Below are 17,590 nucleotides of genomic sequence, written 5' to 3'. Positions count from 1 at the left end.
AACAGACACCACAAGTAGTACCTTTTCTCTGTTGCTGAGTGACGTGGTTGAGGCTGAAGATGGTGAGGAAGCGTTTCTTTTCCTCTAGCTCAGGGCTGTTGTTCATGTCCTCTGGGGTGAAGTGGGTTATTAGGGGGGCAGGAGTAGTCTGCTTGGTCTGAACACCTGGTGGGGAACGACTTCTTTCTCTCAGCATGCGCCTCCTCTTCCTCCTCTTCACCTCCATCATCTCCTCCCGACGGGCCAAAGTAGTCAGGTCAAACATCTGTAGAAACTCCACCTTCTGCAGGAAGAGAGCGTTTTTCTCAATAATTACTGATTTACTGGGACATGGTCATTAGAGTTATAGAAGAAATCATCAAGAATCTACATAAAGCAACACAATTTACCTCTGCGGAATCATCTAATTTGAGTGGTGGCTGTTCTGTGACCCTCCTGAGATAAGCTCGCACCTCTTCCTCGTCACTCTCATCATAAGAGTCGTCCAGCTCATAGTAACAACCTAAAAAAGATATCACTGAATACTCCACAGCTCTTAGAAATGACCTACAAATGATGTAAGCTTGACAAATTGGCTAAAAATATTACGAATAAAGTCCAACGTATATTCCTTTTTTTAGCATCAAACACTTAGCCTATGAAAATATATTCCAATTGATAATGTGCTCAAACCCACTACACACTAGATGAGGTCAATCAAAATATCAGTTTTGCTGATCAATCGACAGTGATAGTTAATTGCTGAAACTATTGGCAGAGATCCATGCTGATAGTTTTCAGGGTTGCATCCATTGCTGGAGCAGCCGAGAAGGCTCTGCTGTCATTATACAGTGCAAGGGGGCCTCTAGAGGTGGAAATCACTGACCTCAACTTGTTTGTTTTATCACATGGCTGAGCAGATGTGGATTTAAATGCAGCCGACAGAAAATCCTACCATGCCACAGATCGAAATTTACATTGTTTTCCACTAGAATAGATTTGTCCCAGATTGCTGTCAATGTACATGACTTCACCACAGGATCTAAAATTGAGCATTTTCAGTCAAACTTGTCTTTCTGTGGCTCTAATTAAGTCTGCATGCTTGATATAAATAGGGTGACCATACAGGCCAGGTGATATATATCTAACATATATATATATATATGTTAAATGTGTAATATTATAACATATATAATATGTTATGTTATATATCTGTAAGTGTTCCTGTAGCTCAATTGGTAGAGCACTGCTTTATCAAGCGCAAGGTAGGGGGTTCGATTCCCTGGGAACACAGGATAGGTAAAAATTGATAGCCTGAATGCACTGTAAGTCGCTTTGGATAAAAGCGTCTGCTAATGCATAAATGTAATTTTTTATTTATTTCATATATATATATATATATATATATTATTACATATTAAATATATATATATATATATATATATATATATATATATATATATATATATATATATATATATATATATATATATATATATATATATATAATTTTCAGAGACCAGTTTCTTGTCTCATTCAAATTGGTTGTCATAGTATCAACACTAATTTGTGGAGATTCAGGGCATTGTCAGTTCCACAAATCTGAATACATTATTTGTAAATTGACTGTTAAGATAAACATTTATAATATATAACACATTTTATAAGCTGTAATATCATTGTGATGCCTGTATAGCCCTATGTAACAATCCCTAGTAGCCAAGACATCGCACATAATTTGCAAGTGGGCTAACTAATCAGGAGATTGCTTGTTATTTTATCAATAAATGATGATGGGCAAAATAGACTAATAGTGTAATTATTCGTACTCGATTGCCCCGCAGATGGCTGCTTCAGTGCTTGGCTCTCCAGTATTTGTGCTGTTTTTGTTCATTTTTCCTGTTTTTTGTTTAACAAACACGATCAGTTTCACCAGGGATGTACTGCTGAACATTCGGCAGAACACACCACAAGATCTTTTACCGGATTTAAATTATTCAGACGTTTTACTGAACGTTGTTATCGGAGGAGCGGTGGCTCTGATCAAGCGCTTCAGGACGCGCAGACGGGGGAAGCGAGCGGGAGCGCTCGTCAGACTCAGGAAGCGCGGATTTCGAACGCCGTTGCCTAGCATCCATCTTGCAAATCTCCGCTCTCTACCCAACAAAACAGATGAACTGCTTCTGCTCTCTCGGACAAATAAGGATTTCTCTCACTCTGCTGCTCTATGTTTCACGGAAACCTGGCTGAATGACGCCATACCGGACAGCGCGCTCCATCTGCCGGGCTTTCAGCTGTTCAGAGCGGATCGCGAATCAGAATCAACTGGGAAATCGCGCGGCGGCGGGTCATGCTTTTACATCAATGAACGGTGGTGTACAGATGTAACTGTGTTAAATAATATGTGCTGTCCTGATTTAGAAATGCAGTTTGTCAACTGCAAGCCGTTCTATTCGCCGCAGGAGTTTCATTCGTTCATTCTGGTCAGTGTTTACATCCCTCCGCAAGCGCATGTGAGCTAAACTTTACAGAAACTTGCTGATCAGATCACAGACACAGAACAACAACACCCGGACTCTGTTTTAATCATTCTTGGGGACTTTAACAAAGCCAATCTCTCCTGTGAACTGCCAAAATACAGACAGCATGTTACATGTTCCACCAGAGACAGTAATATATTGGATCACTGTTACACCACAATAAAGGATGCAATAAAGGATGCATATCACTTTGTTCCACGAGCAGCTTTGGGGCATTCTGATCACTGTCTGGTTCATCTTATACCGTCCTACAAGCAAAAACTTAAATCTGCTAAACCTGTAGTAAGGACTGTGAAGTGATGGACCAGCAGAACAGAGCAGGATTTACAATCTTGTTTTGACCTCACTGAGTGTTTTTGAAGCTGCTACCACCGATCTGGATGAACTCACAGATACCGTAACATCCTATATTAGTTTCTGTGAGGATATATGCATTCCTACCAGGACTTATTTAACATTCAACAATGATAAGCCCTGGTTTACAGTAAACCTCAGACATCTCCGTCAGGCCAAAGAGGATGCCTACAGAAATGGGGACAGGGTCTTGTACAATCAGGCCAGGAACACACTGAACAAAGAGATCAGAGCGGCTAAAAAGACCTACGCTAAAAAGTTGGAAGACCAGTTTACTTCCAACGACTCAACTTCAGTGTGGAGAGGTCTAAGAGCCATCACGAACTACAAGACACCATCCCCTTGCACTGAGGCTAATCAACGACTTGCTAACGACCTGAATGAGTTTTATTGCAGATTTGAAACCCCCATCACCCATTCTGACCATCTCCCTACACAACCATTAACACATCCTGCAATCCCACCCTCCACACCTCCTGCTCTTCAAATCTATGAAGATGATGTGCGCCAGGTCTTCAAGAAGAACAAAAGAAGAAAAGCACCAGGCCCAGATGGTGTTACACCAACCTGTCTGAAAATCTGTGCTGACCAGCTGGCCCCCATCTTTTCACAGATCTTCAACAGATCCCTGGAGTTGTGTGAAGTGCCTTCCTGCTTCAAACGCTCCACCATCATCCCCATCCCAAAGAAACCCAAGATAGCACAACTTAACGACTACAGACCTGTGGCTCTAACGTCTGTCGTCATGAAGTCATTTGAAAAACTGGTTCTGGCTTATCTGAAGGACAACACTGGACCCTTACTGGACCCCCTCCAGTTTGCTTACCGAGCAAACAGGTCCGTGGATGATGCAATCAACATGGGATTGCACTTCATCCTGCAACATCTGGACAAAACAGGGACTTATGTGAGGATCCTATTTGTGGACTTTAGTTCGGCATTCAACACCATCATCCCAACAGCCCTTCAGACCAAACTGACCCAGCTCTCTGTTCCTAGCTCTATCTGTCAGTGGATCACCAGCTTTCTGACAGATAGGAAACAGTTAGTGAGACTGGGGAAATTCACATCAAACAGCTGCTCCACCAACACTGGTGCCCCTCAGGGATGTGTTCTCTCCCCTCTGCTCTTCTCCCTGTACACCAACGACTGCACCTCTAAAGACCCCTCTGTCAAGCTCCTAAAGTTTGCAGACGACAGAAATCGGCCTCATCCAGGACGGTGATGAGTCTGCTTACAGACAAGAGGTTGAGCAGCTGGCTGTCTGGTGCAGTCTTAACAACCTGGAGCTGAACACGCTCAAAACAGTGGAGATGATCGTGGACTTTAGGAGAAACCCACCTGCACTTTCCCCACTCACCATCATGAACAGCACTGTGACTGCAGTGGAGTCATTCAGATTCCTGGGAACCACCATCTCTCAGGACCTGAAGTGGGACAATCACATTGACTCCATTGTTAAAAAGGCCCAGCAAAGGTTGTATTTCCTTCGCCAGCTGAGGAAGTTTAACCTGCCACAGGAGCTGCTAAAACAGTTCTACTCGGCCGTCATTGAGTCTGTCCTCTGTACTTCAAAACTGTCTGGTTTGGTTCAGCAACAAAATCAGACATCAGAAGACTACAGAGAACTGTTCGGACTGCTGAAAGGATTATTGGTGCTCCCCTGCCCACCCTTCAAGAACTGTATACATCCAGAGTGAGGAAAAGGGCTCAGAAAATCACTCTGGATCCCTCACATCCAAGTCACCCCATCTTTGAACTTTTGCCATCTGGCCGGCTCAAACACCAGAACAGCAAGGCACAAGAACAGTTTCTTCCCCCAGGCAATCTACCTCATGAACAGTTAAATGTTCCCTACTTATGCTTATACATGTGCAATATCCTTATATTTATTTGTTAACCCTCCATCCTAGAACATTCCTGCATCTCACTCAATCCTATTCCATTATCATTTATAGCACAATTGTTTATACACTTATTTATTTGTCAATTTGTAAATCTCTTTTTTTTTTTTCTGTGTGTTGTTGTCTCTGTGTACTGGAAGCTTATGTCACTAAAACAAATTCCTTGTATGCGTAAGCATACTTGGCAATAAAGCTCTTTCTGATTCTGATTCTGATTCTGATTCAGTGGTTCCTAACCTTTTTCAACTCGCGGCCCACACAACCAAACACATATGTTTGCGCAGCCCACTGCAAAAAGAAATTAACTGACCACTCTATTGTTGGGTTAATAACTTAGCACTCAGAAGCTAGATTGTTAACTGTATTTATAAAAAAAAATAATAATAATAAAAAAATAAAAATAAATAAATAAATAAACTATCGCAATTTCTCAATTCAATTTTAACACACAGATATGCTTTACAGTCATAAATACATTCAGGGAGAATTTGAAACATTTTTCCAATAGAAAACCAATTAGAGCTTTATCAAAAAGTTGTAACGTCTCTAGAACAGTCATAAGTCACTATAATCACTATAGTAAAGGTGTAACAAAATTTATAGACTTACGTCAAAAAAATAAATATAAATAAATAAATCCCGTGTCCAGTGACTTCTTTTCTTTTTTGCCATGCATTATTCATAGAGCTCATTAACTGTAGCGGTGCCTCAGGTGTTGAAATAGATTTGTGATACATTATATAGGTTCACACGTACTCCGTTTGCAGTGCGTATACAGTATGTGTAAGCGGTGTAGAAGCAGCAGTATCATACAGCAGCGAGAGCGCGTAATTGTAACACGAAAGCACATTAAAATAATGCATGAGCGTGAATCTCTCTGTTCGCACGCAGATTTCCTTTGCTCTGTCACAAAACCAGGCGTGCTTGCTCAGATATATGCTGCTCTCGCCCAGAGAGAGTGTGCACTCTTAAAACGTGTCTCCTCTCTCTTAAACTGCGTTATGTGCACTCACCACTCTCTCTATGCTCGTGTGCTAGACATTAATTATTTTAGCTCGTTTTAATTTCTAGTCTTTTACGTGCAGTGTGAACACTCTGATCCGTTAACATGGGCTCGGAAAAAAGATGCTTCACAGACTGTGTGAACCTTGAGTTAGGCATATGCCCAGTCTGTTCTGTTCTCACGCTAGGCGCATTGCAGTTTGATTGGATCATCGAATAGCATACTGTGGGAGGTCAGGGCCATTGAAAACCGTGCTATAAAGCGATTTAGAAAACGTGCACGCTCAATTCATGATTTTATGATTTCTATTAATCACACAGCTCTAGAATGGATTGGAAATGAACAGAAAATAACTTGGACTGGCACTGCTCAGCAAAACAGGAAATCTCAAACTCATACATACAAATTCATGGACAACACTATTTTTTGTATGGACCCGACCAAAAAAAAAGTTTTAAATCTTTAGCTTGGGGACATGCAAAATAAGTAAAAATTATCTGCTGAACTACACCTTTACATCCATTTTTCTTTTCAGTCTCTTTTGTAGCAGAAATGAGTCGAACAGACAAATTAAAGAGTCTATCAGAGCTGTGTGCATTGAAACATGAGCTGAATTCCTCAGGAAGTCATAAATCAGTTCTAGTGCCACAAGAACCAAGCAGATTACCACCCAACTTGTTCACACAACAGCTTTCAACATGAACACCACTAGAGCATATATTTACAATTTCAATTCGAAGAAGAGATTGTCAAATTTGTTGTTCATAATTGAAATGCAACGCTGGACATCACATGGAAACCCATGAGAGTACTGCACAAGTCCCATTGACTTCCCCCCCCACACCTAGCAGAACCAGACTGAAATTCCTAAGGGGGGGAAGGGCTTTAAACCTCTGTCTTCACAGAACATCCCTTTGCCAGAGAATGGCAAAGAAACTGCTTCTTGTACATAGATATGGACCAGAATGAACTCAAAAAAGACTTCTAAATGAATCGTTCCATTGCTTAACTCCATATTCATTTATGTGTAACCCACACATTTGACTATCATGTATAATCACTTATTGTGTATGTCTTTTGATAACTATAGGATACATAGTCATGTCTAGTATTGACATAATCGAATTTTCTTGCTTGATATTGTCCTGACAATCATTTATTTGTAAAATATATCATAATTGTGTTATAGGAATCATGTCCAAAATTAGATCCTGTGAGGCAAGAACCACTTGCTTGGTAAGATAAACAAATGATTTATGACCCCAGACCCAAGACCATATCTGATTGGTCAAGGCAACATTTGAGGGGTGGCCAACAAGGAAGTTTAAATACGTTGGACACGATTAAATTTGGCTTTTAGTCTAGCATTGCTTGTGCTATCAGTCATGCCTTGCTTTTAGTCTGCTTTTAGTTCTAGCATTGCTCGTGCTATCAGTCATGCCTGCTCTTAGCTTCTAGCTTGTAGCTTTGCTACCTAGCTTTAGCTTGTAGCATCTAGCCATGCGGTTAGTCATCATTGTTCTTTGAGCGCGGTTCCAGCGTGCCTGCCTGCTGCTACTATGCCACAATGAGAAGGAACACAACCTAGTCTCGTCAAACTTTATTTCTTTTCTTTTCCGTTTGAGAGTTTCATGTTCTGAGTTAAGTTTTGTAACGTCGACCTCATCTGAGCGTTTGAACTCCAACCAGCCACACAACTCCAGCTTCAGCCAATGCCCAAGCACGGGCTCCCCAAGACGTCACTTCAGCCACTACTGAACTTCCAGCCAATCAGCGACACCGGGATACCCCTTTCAACGGGAGTCCCTTTCACAGCAAACGAAGGCAACATATTCCCAGATATTTGTTGTGCTGGTGTATCTAATATAATTTTAACCCCATTGAGGAACTCAGTGCGAGCGCTAATTACGTGATTGATGGTTGTTCGTGTCTATGCAATTTAACGTATTGCTGTAAACTTGGGATTCCATATTTCCATTCTCTTAAACTCATCTTTCCCTAACTTTCGATCTTCCTGCAACTTGTGTGAATGTGTGTGTGCGTGCGTTTATGTGTTAGATTAGTTTATATGTCTTAGATTTATCTAATAAAGCCTTATTCATATTGAACAGAGAAGTATCTTGTGTTTTGTGCTTACAAGTTAATGTCTTAAACTACCGATCTTGTTACTGTGCTAATTAATAGTGTTTCACTATAGTTTGGATATTAGTATCCAGCGCAGATTTGATGTTAAACGGCTAGTTCACTGAATCGCAGGCGCGTCTCCGTGAACAGCCGTGAAACAGTGATTCTGTTCAAATTCCCTTTAAAATCTTAAATGATTCCCTTTGAGCTAAATTGACCTGTTTCCCTTACACTTTATTTTGCCCTGTTATCCATCTCTCTCATGACTTTAATACTCAAGATTTAACAAAACTATACTTTCTAAATTGCCTACATGTCAAAATGAGTGCATCACTTCAATATTTTTATAGAAAAATCCTAATTCTGAACATGAGTCATGTTTTTCCCTTACAAAAATGTACCATGCTTTTATTATATAAAAGTACATTAACCGTGTTTTATTTATTTGCAAATGGATTACCATTTGTGTTTGTTTTTAAATAAATAAATTTGTAAAATGATTTTTCATTTGTGGCATAGTTTAACAATAGTAACCTTTGTATCTGGATTTATAGCAAAATATTAAAACATAAATTTTCGTAAGGGTTGTGTAGTTGTCTGTCGTAGCTTCCCCTAAACCTATAATAAAATCTCATTATTTTTTCAGCTAAATTACTACTGTAACATTACAATAGATAATAATGATGTCGTTTATACAGTATTTTGAGTGAGTGTGATCAATGTGTTGTTGCTCCTTGACTAAGTGAACAAATACAAAACTACAATAGCATCTTTACAGACGAAACTGACCTGCACTGCAAACCCTGAACAGTAGTTTTGCTTCTCTGCTCCAGCTGTGCACTACAGTCCAGTCTCGGTCTCTCTCTCTCTTGCACTGATTACTCTTGAGTCTGATCCAAACCGTTCGGCGGAGGCGCGGAGAGCGTGCGTGCCCAACCATTGCCAGTCACAACTAACCGATCTATGATTTATTAGAGATGTAATTATCGAATGGCGGATTCAGAAATTATCGCTTTGGTACATTCGGCAGGCAATTATACAATAATAATATTAAAATAGCGGGACAAATCGTCTGCCAGGCCACCGGGAATTGTCCCGGTTCTCCCGATGTCCAGTCCGCAACTGTTTTCCAAAGGACACGCAGAACAGGGCCGTGCACAGATCTTTTGAGGGGCATGTGCTGAAACTGAACCCCCCCCCCCCCCCCTTATTTATATCAAGATTATTTAGTAAGCCTGCATAAAAGGAAGAAATGGTCACATCTTCATGACAAATTCAATAACACAAAATAATAGTCTCAAAAGCTTTAGATTTATTCACGATTAATAACAACCATAATAATAATATTAGATAATTATATAATATAGATAAACAGGGTTTTAAGTGCTTCTTTGAACTTAACAGCAACCTTATGTGAGCCATGTATCTGGCAAAAAATTGATACTGTGGTGGACCAGGGATGTTGGTCTCTTGAAGGTCTCTTATTCACTACACTTTCCCTAAAATAAGCCAGCAATGAAAAATATAAATAAAAATAGTGAAAAGTACAGTTGCAGTGAAAAGCATTTCTGAAGGATCACGTGACACTGAAGAGCACTGAACTGGAGTAATGATGCTGAAAATTCAGCTTTGATAACAAATATAAATTACATTTTAAAATATTCAAATAGAAAACATTTATTTAAAATTGTAAAAATATTACACAATATTACTGATTTTGCTGTATTTTGGATCAAATAAATGAAGCCTTGGAATGAATCATGAATTACATTCTGCATAATAAAATGTAAAGATTTCAGTGATCTTCTGTAATTTTTTTTTTTTTAGTTACTACTACATTACAGTAGTAAAACCATGTTTTACTACATTTTATACATGTGAGGACGAGCGGAGAGTATACCATCAAATGATTAGCCTAAATGTTAATAAATTAAGTGTATCAGCAATCATAAATTTCTTAGAAATATATGTTATGTAGGTGACGAGGATCACTCGTCGATTTGTGTAAGTTCCAGTACGAAACAGTGCGGGGGCGCACCTGTTATGATTTCCCGATGGTAAAAACAAATTATATGTTGTTGTATTACTTATAAATATATCGTTTTTGACCAGCGAATGTGTGCAAATGTGATTTTTTTTTTCTGTCCGTCATTAAAACCGCGACGGCGCCTGCCGCTGCCGGCATCACATTACATTTTCATCTAGGTTACAAACTAGTTTTTTTTTAGCTATATAGTTTTTCCTGTGGTAAAATGCATTTGGCCAAAATAGCATTTTATAAAAGATGAAATGCAACTGTATGCACAGGCTATTTAAGTGTTGGCTATATATTGGCTATGACTAGATGGCAAATGCTAGCCCTCTCTCTCAGGCGACGTCCCACATGTCTCAGTCAGTGAGTCAGTCGGACATCAAATAAATAAAATATGAGCCTTTATAGACATAGTGTTTAGTAGTACTTATTCAAACAACAAGATATTTATTTACCCTTCGCAAAACTTTGTTCAGCTCAGCTGGTGTCTACTGTGCGGTTGCTGTGGCACTTCAGTTGATTCAAATATTTAGCAAATGAAAGTTCTTAAAACGAGCTTGTGTAAATCTTATTCGATCCTCAAGCGGTCAGTAAGCTGATACCTCCACCCCCTTTCACACTGCCATTCCGGCAAATACAGGGGTAAAGTGTTCCTGTAATTGTTCCCTGGTCGCTAGATTTGGCACTTTCACACTGCCAGTGATGACCTGGTATATGTGCGTGCTTTCACACACAACCCTTTTTTTTTTTTTTTTTTTTTTTTTTTTATTAAACTTCAAAAAAACACAGTCAAAGTACAGTTACAGCAACAATAATACACACGAAAACATAAAACACAAACAGAATATAAAGAAAGAATACGCTTTCAAAATACACATATAGCCAGGGGGTGGGCTAAACATTACATAAATATATTAAAGGATTTACAAATGGAAACTGTCTTAATTGCTTTCTTATTAAGTGAATAGAAAATCGTCTTCACATAAATTCGAATTTCTTTTTCAAGAACCAAAAATAAAGGATTGGTTTTACTGTACTTACATTTGTGGATATGAAATTTCGCAAAAATTAAAATACAATTTATAATGTAATACTCTTTGGTTTTATTTGAAGGGATATTAGTAAAACCAAATAAAACGTTTTCTAAGCACAAAAGAAAAGTGGGGTCAATGTTATCAATTATAAATCTAGACAAATCTTTCCAAAATATTTTAACATAATAGCAATGCCAAAATAAATGAAACAAAGATTCAGTACTCATATTACAAAAAGAACAATTCAAATCAATGTCATTTTTAAATTTAACAAGAAAATTATTTACTGGGTAATATCTATGTAAAATTTTAAAAGATACTTCCTTTACTTTATTTACCAATATGTATTTGTTTGGCAAGGTCCAAATGTCCTTCCATATTAAACCTTTAACTAATCTGTTCCAATAAAATATACAGTTAGGAGAAGAAACCATATCTTTTTGAAGTAAGGAGCGAACAGTTTTGTTAACACTAATATTTTTAGGGCCAAAACAAAGTTTTCCAATATGAGTATCAAATAAATCAAAGGTAGAGGGGGGTGTAATACTGTTCTGGGTATTAGCTCTGAATAATGCCAAAACTCCTGTCGGAATTGCATCCATGACAATAGAAAACTCCTTTGGTGTTACTGGAATTCCATGGACAGCTAAAAACTCAGAATAAGTGAGTAACATGCCTTCTTGATTTAATAATTGACTGACTCGTATTATGCCTGCTGAAAACCAATTTTCAAAAAATAAAGATTTATTTTTATATAATATATTGTAATTGTTCCAAATCAGGTACCTATGGGGAGAAAAGTTATGCTTATATAATAGAGACCAAGCCAGCAACATTTGTTTGAATTCATTTGAAAGCAGGATAAGCTTAAAGGAATTTTATCAATTTTGTTACTGCAAATCAAGAGAAATCTAAGACCACCTAGTTTGGAAAAAAACAAAATTAGGTATAAAATTCCACAGAGAATTTGGATTTAGAGTGAAATGTCTGATCCAGTTAATTTTAAATGTATTATTTAGAGTGCAGAAATCAAGAAAGTTCAATCCTCCCGATTCATATGTATTCATTATTGTAGATTTTCTAATGTAATGCATTTATTTCTCCATAGAAAATTAAACAAAGCAGTATCAACATCTTTATACATTTTCTTAGAGACACTAAGTGAAGTGGCCGCATAAACTAATCTTGACAGTCCCTCTGCTTTACACAACAAAACTCTACCTTTTAGGGATAAATCCCTCAAAAGCCAATGATTCAGTTTTGCCTTAGTCCTCTGAAGAATAGATTAAAAATTAATCTTACACCTAGATTTCTGATCCTTCGTGATAACAATCCCCAAGTATGTTACATAATCCTTTACTGGAATATTAGCAATTGTTTGTAAGTCACAGTCTTTAATAGATAACAATTCACATTTATTAATGTTTAAACAAAGGCCAGAGGCTTTAGAAAAGGCCTCTATTACTTCAAGAGCAATTGGGACCTGATAATGATTTTTCAAGAATAGTGCAGTGTCATCTGCTAGTTGGGATATGATAATATTTCTACCAGCTACAGATATACCTTTTAAGTGGCTTGATCTAACATAAATATTCAGTAGTTGAACACAAAAAAGAAAAAGGTATGGGGAAATGGGACAGCCTTGTCTGACACCACGTTTTAAATCAAATCTAGAGGAAGAACCTCCTTTAAGTTTAATAGAACTGTTTGCATTCGTATACATTGTTTGTACAGCTTTACAGAAGAACTCTCCAAACCCAAATGTTTTTAATGACCTAAAAATAAAAGCATGCTCTAAAGTGTCTTAGGCTTTATAAAAGTCTAAGAAAAGAATAAATCCTTTGTCCATACATAAATTAGAGTAGTCCAGCAAGTCTAAAATTAGCCTTATATTATTTGAGATATGCCTTTTCTTTAAGAAGCCAGATTGGGCCTCATCTATAAGGGGGTCTATAATTGACTTTATTCTATTTGCAAAGATCAGGGCAAAAATCTTATAATCGTTGTTTAATAGCGAAATAGGTCTCCAATTGTCCAAAAGTAACAGATCTTTTTTTGATTTAGGAATCAGTGTTATTAATCCTTGAGTTAATGTAGGTGGAAGAACTTGATTTTCTATACTTTCCATATAAACTTCTTTAAGAAAGGGAGCGATAAGATCAGAAAACGTTTGGTAGAACTCGACTGTGAGGCCATCAACCCCAGGAGATTTATTAACCTTAATATGTGAAATAGCACATAAGACCTCTTCAATAGTAATTGAGCTTTCACAAAGTTCTTTTTGCAGAGGGCCGATGGTCTCACAACCGAGCCCAGAGATAGAGTTAAAAAATTCAGAAGCAGACTACTCAGAAAATTTGGATGAATATAATCTACTATAAAATTCTGTACAAAATTGTGATATTTTAGCATGATCATCTGTTACAACCCCATCTATTTTAAGTTGTTCAACCATGTTATTTTTAAAGTGACATTTCTCTAAACCAAAAAAATATGCAGAGTTTTGTTCTCCCTTTTCCATCCACTGCTTCCGTGATCTAATGAAAGCTCCTTCTGCCTTATTTTTGTATAATTTGTCCAATTCCAATTGTAGGGTTGCTAACTCTGCTTGTTCATCTTCATTTGGACATGATAATGAGGAGAGACCAGCTAATTTTGATATAATATTAGCCTCCTGAATACGTCTCTCTTTTGCCTTTAAGCTTCCCTGCTTTCTAAGGTACTTGGCAGTCTCAAATTTGAGTAGCTCCCAATTACTGCAGAATTTATTTTCTCTAAGTGCTTTGTACCAGTGATTTAAAATTATATTTTTAACATCTATCTTAATATTATCAAAATGCAGCAATGAATTATTAAGTTTCCAGAATAAACTTCTACCCACAGAATATGAAGAGTTTTTGAGGTTAATAGAAATAATGACAGCTTTATGGTCACTAAAAGGAGAAGGAATCACATTAACATAAATATCCGAAGAACCTAGATTTGCAGATACCAGCCAGTAATCTATACGAGATTGTCTGTTGCAAGCTTTGTTACTCCAAGTGTACAGTGATAAATCAGGAAACTTCAACCTCCATATATCAACCAAATTAAATTTCTCCATAAAACGTTTAAGATTTTCATTCTGAGTATAAGATGTTCTTGTAGGAAAACAATCAAGTAATCCATCCAAAACAATATTAAAATCACCCCCTATTACCAAAGTTAAATTTGGGAATTGTGACAGCCCTTTGAGAATATATTCTTCTAAGGTTTCAAGCAAACTGTCATTTTCATTTTTGGAATTATAACCATAAACATTTGCAATTAACAATATAGTACCGTGAACTTTTATGATTTGACACACAAAATGACCTGACCCATCACAATCTGTATGCAAAATTTCCCCGGTGAATCTGTTCTTTAGAGTAACAACGCCAGCAGAGCGCTCATTTCCATGAGCACACCAGATGTCGTTTCCCCACTGTGTTCTCCAAAAACGTACATCATCAGCAATCGAATGAGATTCTTGAAAAAAACAAAAATCAGTCTTGTGTTGCTTAACAAATAAAAACAAAGCTTTCCGTTTAATACGATCTCTTAGCCCCCTGGTATTTAGTGTAACTATAGACAATGACAGAATGAGAATAAAGGTAAACGCAATCCACTAACAAGAAACGCGTTTGCAAGAACGAACGGAAGGAAAAACCGCGTTTAAACTGTTATAAAGGCGAGTCAGCACCAATTTATTTTTTTTTTATTTTTTTTTACCAAATCTTAATTTGAAAGCAAAAAACTAAATCCTTCGTTGGCTTCAAGGGCAACAAACCAAAATTAGCAATAGGGTTAGCCAGAGTCCTCGTCCAAATTTTGGCAAAATATAACGACAAAATAGAGTTGAAGACAACAAAAAATTAACGGATCCCAGGACGGCTCATATCAACAAAATAAAGTTATCCTGAAGTTTGCAAAAACAAAAGAAATTCCCAACCTAGCCCTCATGTAAGATTAATTTCTGTCCCGGCAACAAAAGCTCTTCCGCCAACAAAATAAGCGGTTTTCCCTTGGAGACGGGCTTCTTGTACTGCTGGCCACAGCTTGAGACGACGTGCTCTATCCACCTTCGAAAGATCTTCAGCAAATCGCAGGCCCTGACTTTTTAGGTACTCAGATTTTTTCGCCACTTTCCACAGAGAATCACGAATCCACCTTGATGTAAACTGGATGATTATCCCTCTGGGTTTGTCAACGTTGGACAGCTCATTTCTCTTCTTCTGACCCAAACGATGCACTGTGTCGACGAGATTGGGGAGTCTGGTCTTCTCTGTAGGCAGGACCGATTGACATATACTGATAGCTTCTTGTCGCACGTCTTGTTTGTCCGCCTCAGGTACTCCGAGTAAACGAAGATTCCATCTTCGTGAATAACTCTCCAATTCTGCCACACGCGATTCAACTGAATCCAGGCGCGCCTCATCATTACAGATACGTTTCTCAAGGACTGCAGATTTATGCTTAATGTCCTTTATCTCAGCGCACGCAAAGTCGATCGTTTTCTTGAGCCCTTCAATTTGCAGAGTATTATCAGAGATCAGTTTTTCCAACCCATCGGATCTAGAGTTAATGAGCTGCGAGAGCTGTTGAACTATGTCAGAAGTCTCCATTGCAGCGGCTGAGGTGGGTGAATGCACCGATTTACCTTTCTTTGGTACAGGTGATTTGCTGGGAGTAATGGGCAGAGGGGGAAATACTTCGTCAGCCGATATATAATCATGAAAGTTTTCCTCCAGAAAGTTAACGGTAGGCCTATCTGACATGACTGTTGTCCCCGACTTTGTCTGATTTCTATCCCTTTTCCTATCTGTAGATGCCATTTAAACACATAAAATATGTCTAAAAGGTAACAGCCAACACAATATGTCTATAGGTGTAATATTAAAGTAGTCGCTTTATATGAAATATCCATCTAAAATCAAGCGGTTTTCCTTAACAAACGCTTAAGGCGCCATCTTGGCCCAACCACTTCTCTCTTCCCTCCTTTCACACACAACCCTTGAAGATCCCGTAACGACACGTGACATCAGCGCGTGAACGCTTGGCATGTATACTTTAACTGAAGCAAGCAAACGATCTCTGCGTCAGCGCGGAAAGTGAGGAACTAACTGATCTCTGCTTCATTACAGTTTGCACATATGTTTTCGTCGCGAATGTTGATCTTCCTTCAAAACAGCCGGTAAAAAAGTCGCGCGATAACGCGCGTCATCACTTCGATACGGAATTAGATCTGGCTTTTGTTCACACAGCGCTCGTTCCGGATCGATTACCGCAATGTTACTATGTCCCCGACCCGGATTCGATTCGGTAATCAATTCCGGGACGTGGTTGCTTTCACACAGAAGGCGACCAGGCAATGTTACGGGAATATTGCGGGTCCGACGTGCAGTGTGAAAGGGGCTTTAATATAGAGGGGGCGGAGGTATCAGCTTACTGACCGCTTGAGGATCGAATAAGATTTACACAAGCTCCGTTTTAAGAACTTTCATTTGCTAAATATTTGTAAAACAGACAGACAGACGTAAAGGGTGACCATAGCATTGATTAAAAAAATAAAAAAAACCACCAAAAAAAGGGCACTTCGGAGTGTAAGGGCAAAAAGGTCATGTGCTCTGCACAGGTTGAGCCCTACCTGTGCACGTGCCTGACGCAGAACGTGCAGGATTCATAATGTGTGTTGCAGCTTAATATTCACAGACACTATAGTCCATTCTTTGATTCAAGTGTACTGACCTACTTTTGATTTATTTGTCCAAAATGTGGCATATTCTGTTCGGGTTAGGCAATAGCAATCCCGTTTTTATTACTGGTTTCTACGAACCAGACTATGTTTCTGCATTGCAGAAATTATAGGGCCGTGTGTCTCAGAAGAAATCATTTAAATCTGTATGTGGATGTGTGAAATATTCATATGTAATCCCCTTTGTAATCTTTAAAAAATTCATAAGTAACTGCAATTTAATTACTCATTTTTTCTTAGTAACTGTAACTGATTACAGTTATATTTATTTTGTAATTAAATTACGTAACGCCGTTACATGTAACCATTTACTCCCCAACACTGTCAGTATATATATATATATATATATATATATATATATATATATATATATATATATATATACACACACACACACAAAAAGCAGGTTATGTATGTTTGAGGATAAGTAAGCAAATAACCTCAGTTTTCGGTTCTCCGGAAACTTGACTTGGGTTAGTTCACTTAATATATATATATATATATATATATATATATATATATATATATATATATATCCAAAAGTAGCGGTGCCTGCGGTCACCCGTGGTAACGAGTAATGCAAAAATATTTTTAATGATATTCGGGTTGCGGTCAGTCGGGTCGTTTACCTTTTTAATTAATATAGTACTAGACACAATTTTGAAATACATGGGCCTACACTTTATTGGCTGAATAACTGGCGCAAAGATGACACACGAACTCGAAGTTTTGTTTTATAGAAAACTCTTTTTAAAAGAATTTCGTTTTGTATAAATTGCATCTTCATTTTGATCTATTTTTTATTAATCAATTGCCCGGTTTTTATAAATAAGAAGCAAATAAGCAG

The 17,590-nt window shown here is 37.9% G+C and overlaps 1 protein-coding gene across 1 annotated transcript in view; it reads right to left on the bottom strand.

Moving 5' to 3' along the window:
• Positions 1–17,590, bottom strand: part of LOC127977509 (genetic suppressor element 1-like) — a 97,385-nt gene that overhangs the window by 17,992 nt on the left and 61,803 nt on the right. The window contains exons 4-5 of the mRNA XM_052582391.1: positions 390–502; positions 22–283 (exon numbers count right to left, since the gene is read on the bottom strand). Coding sequence (XP_052438351.1) covers positions 22–283; positions 390–502 — 375 coding nt within the window. The remainder of the gene's footprint in view (positions 1–21; positions 284–389; positions 503–17,590) is intronic.

Source organism: Carassius gibelio, chromosome B18 (genome assembly GCF_023724105.1).
Source record: "Carassius gibelio isolate Cgi1373 ecotype wild population from Czech Republic chromosome B18, carGib1.2-hapl.c, whole genome shotgun sequence".
Classification (NCBI taxonomy): Eukaryota; Metazoa; Chordata; class Actinopteri; order Cypriniformes; family Cyprinidae; genus Carassius; species Carassius gibelio.
Note: the sequence above shows the minus strand (reverse complement) of the source record. Positions and strands in the feature narration are given on the sequence as shown.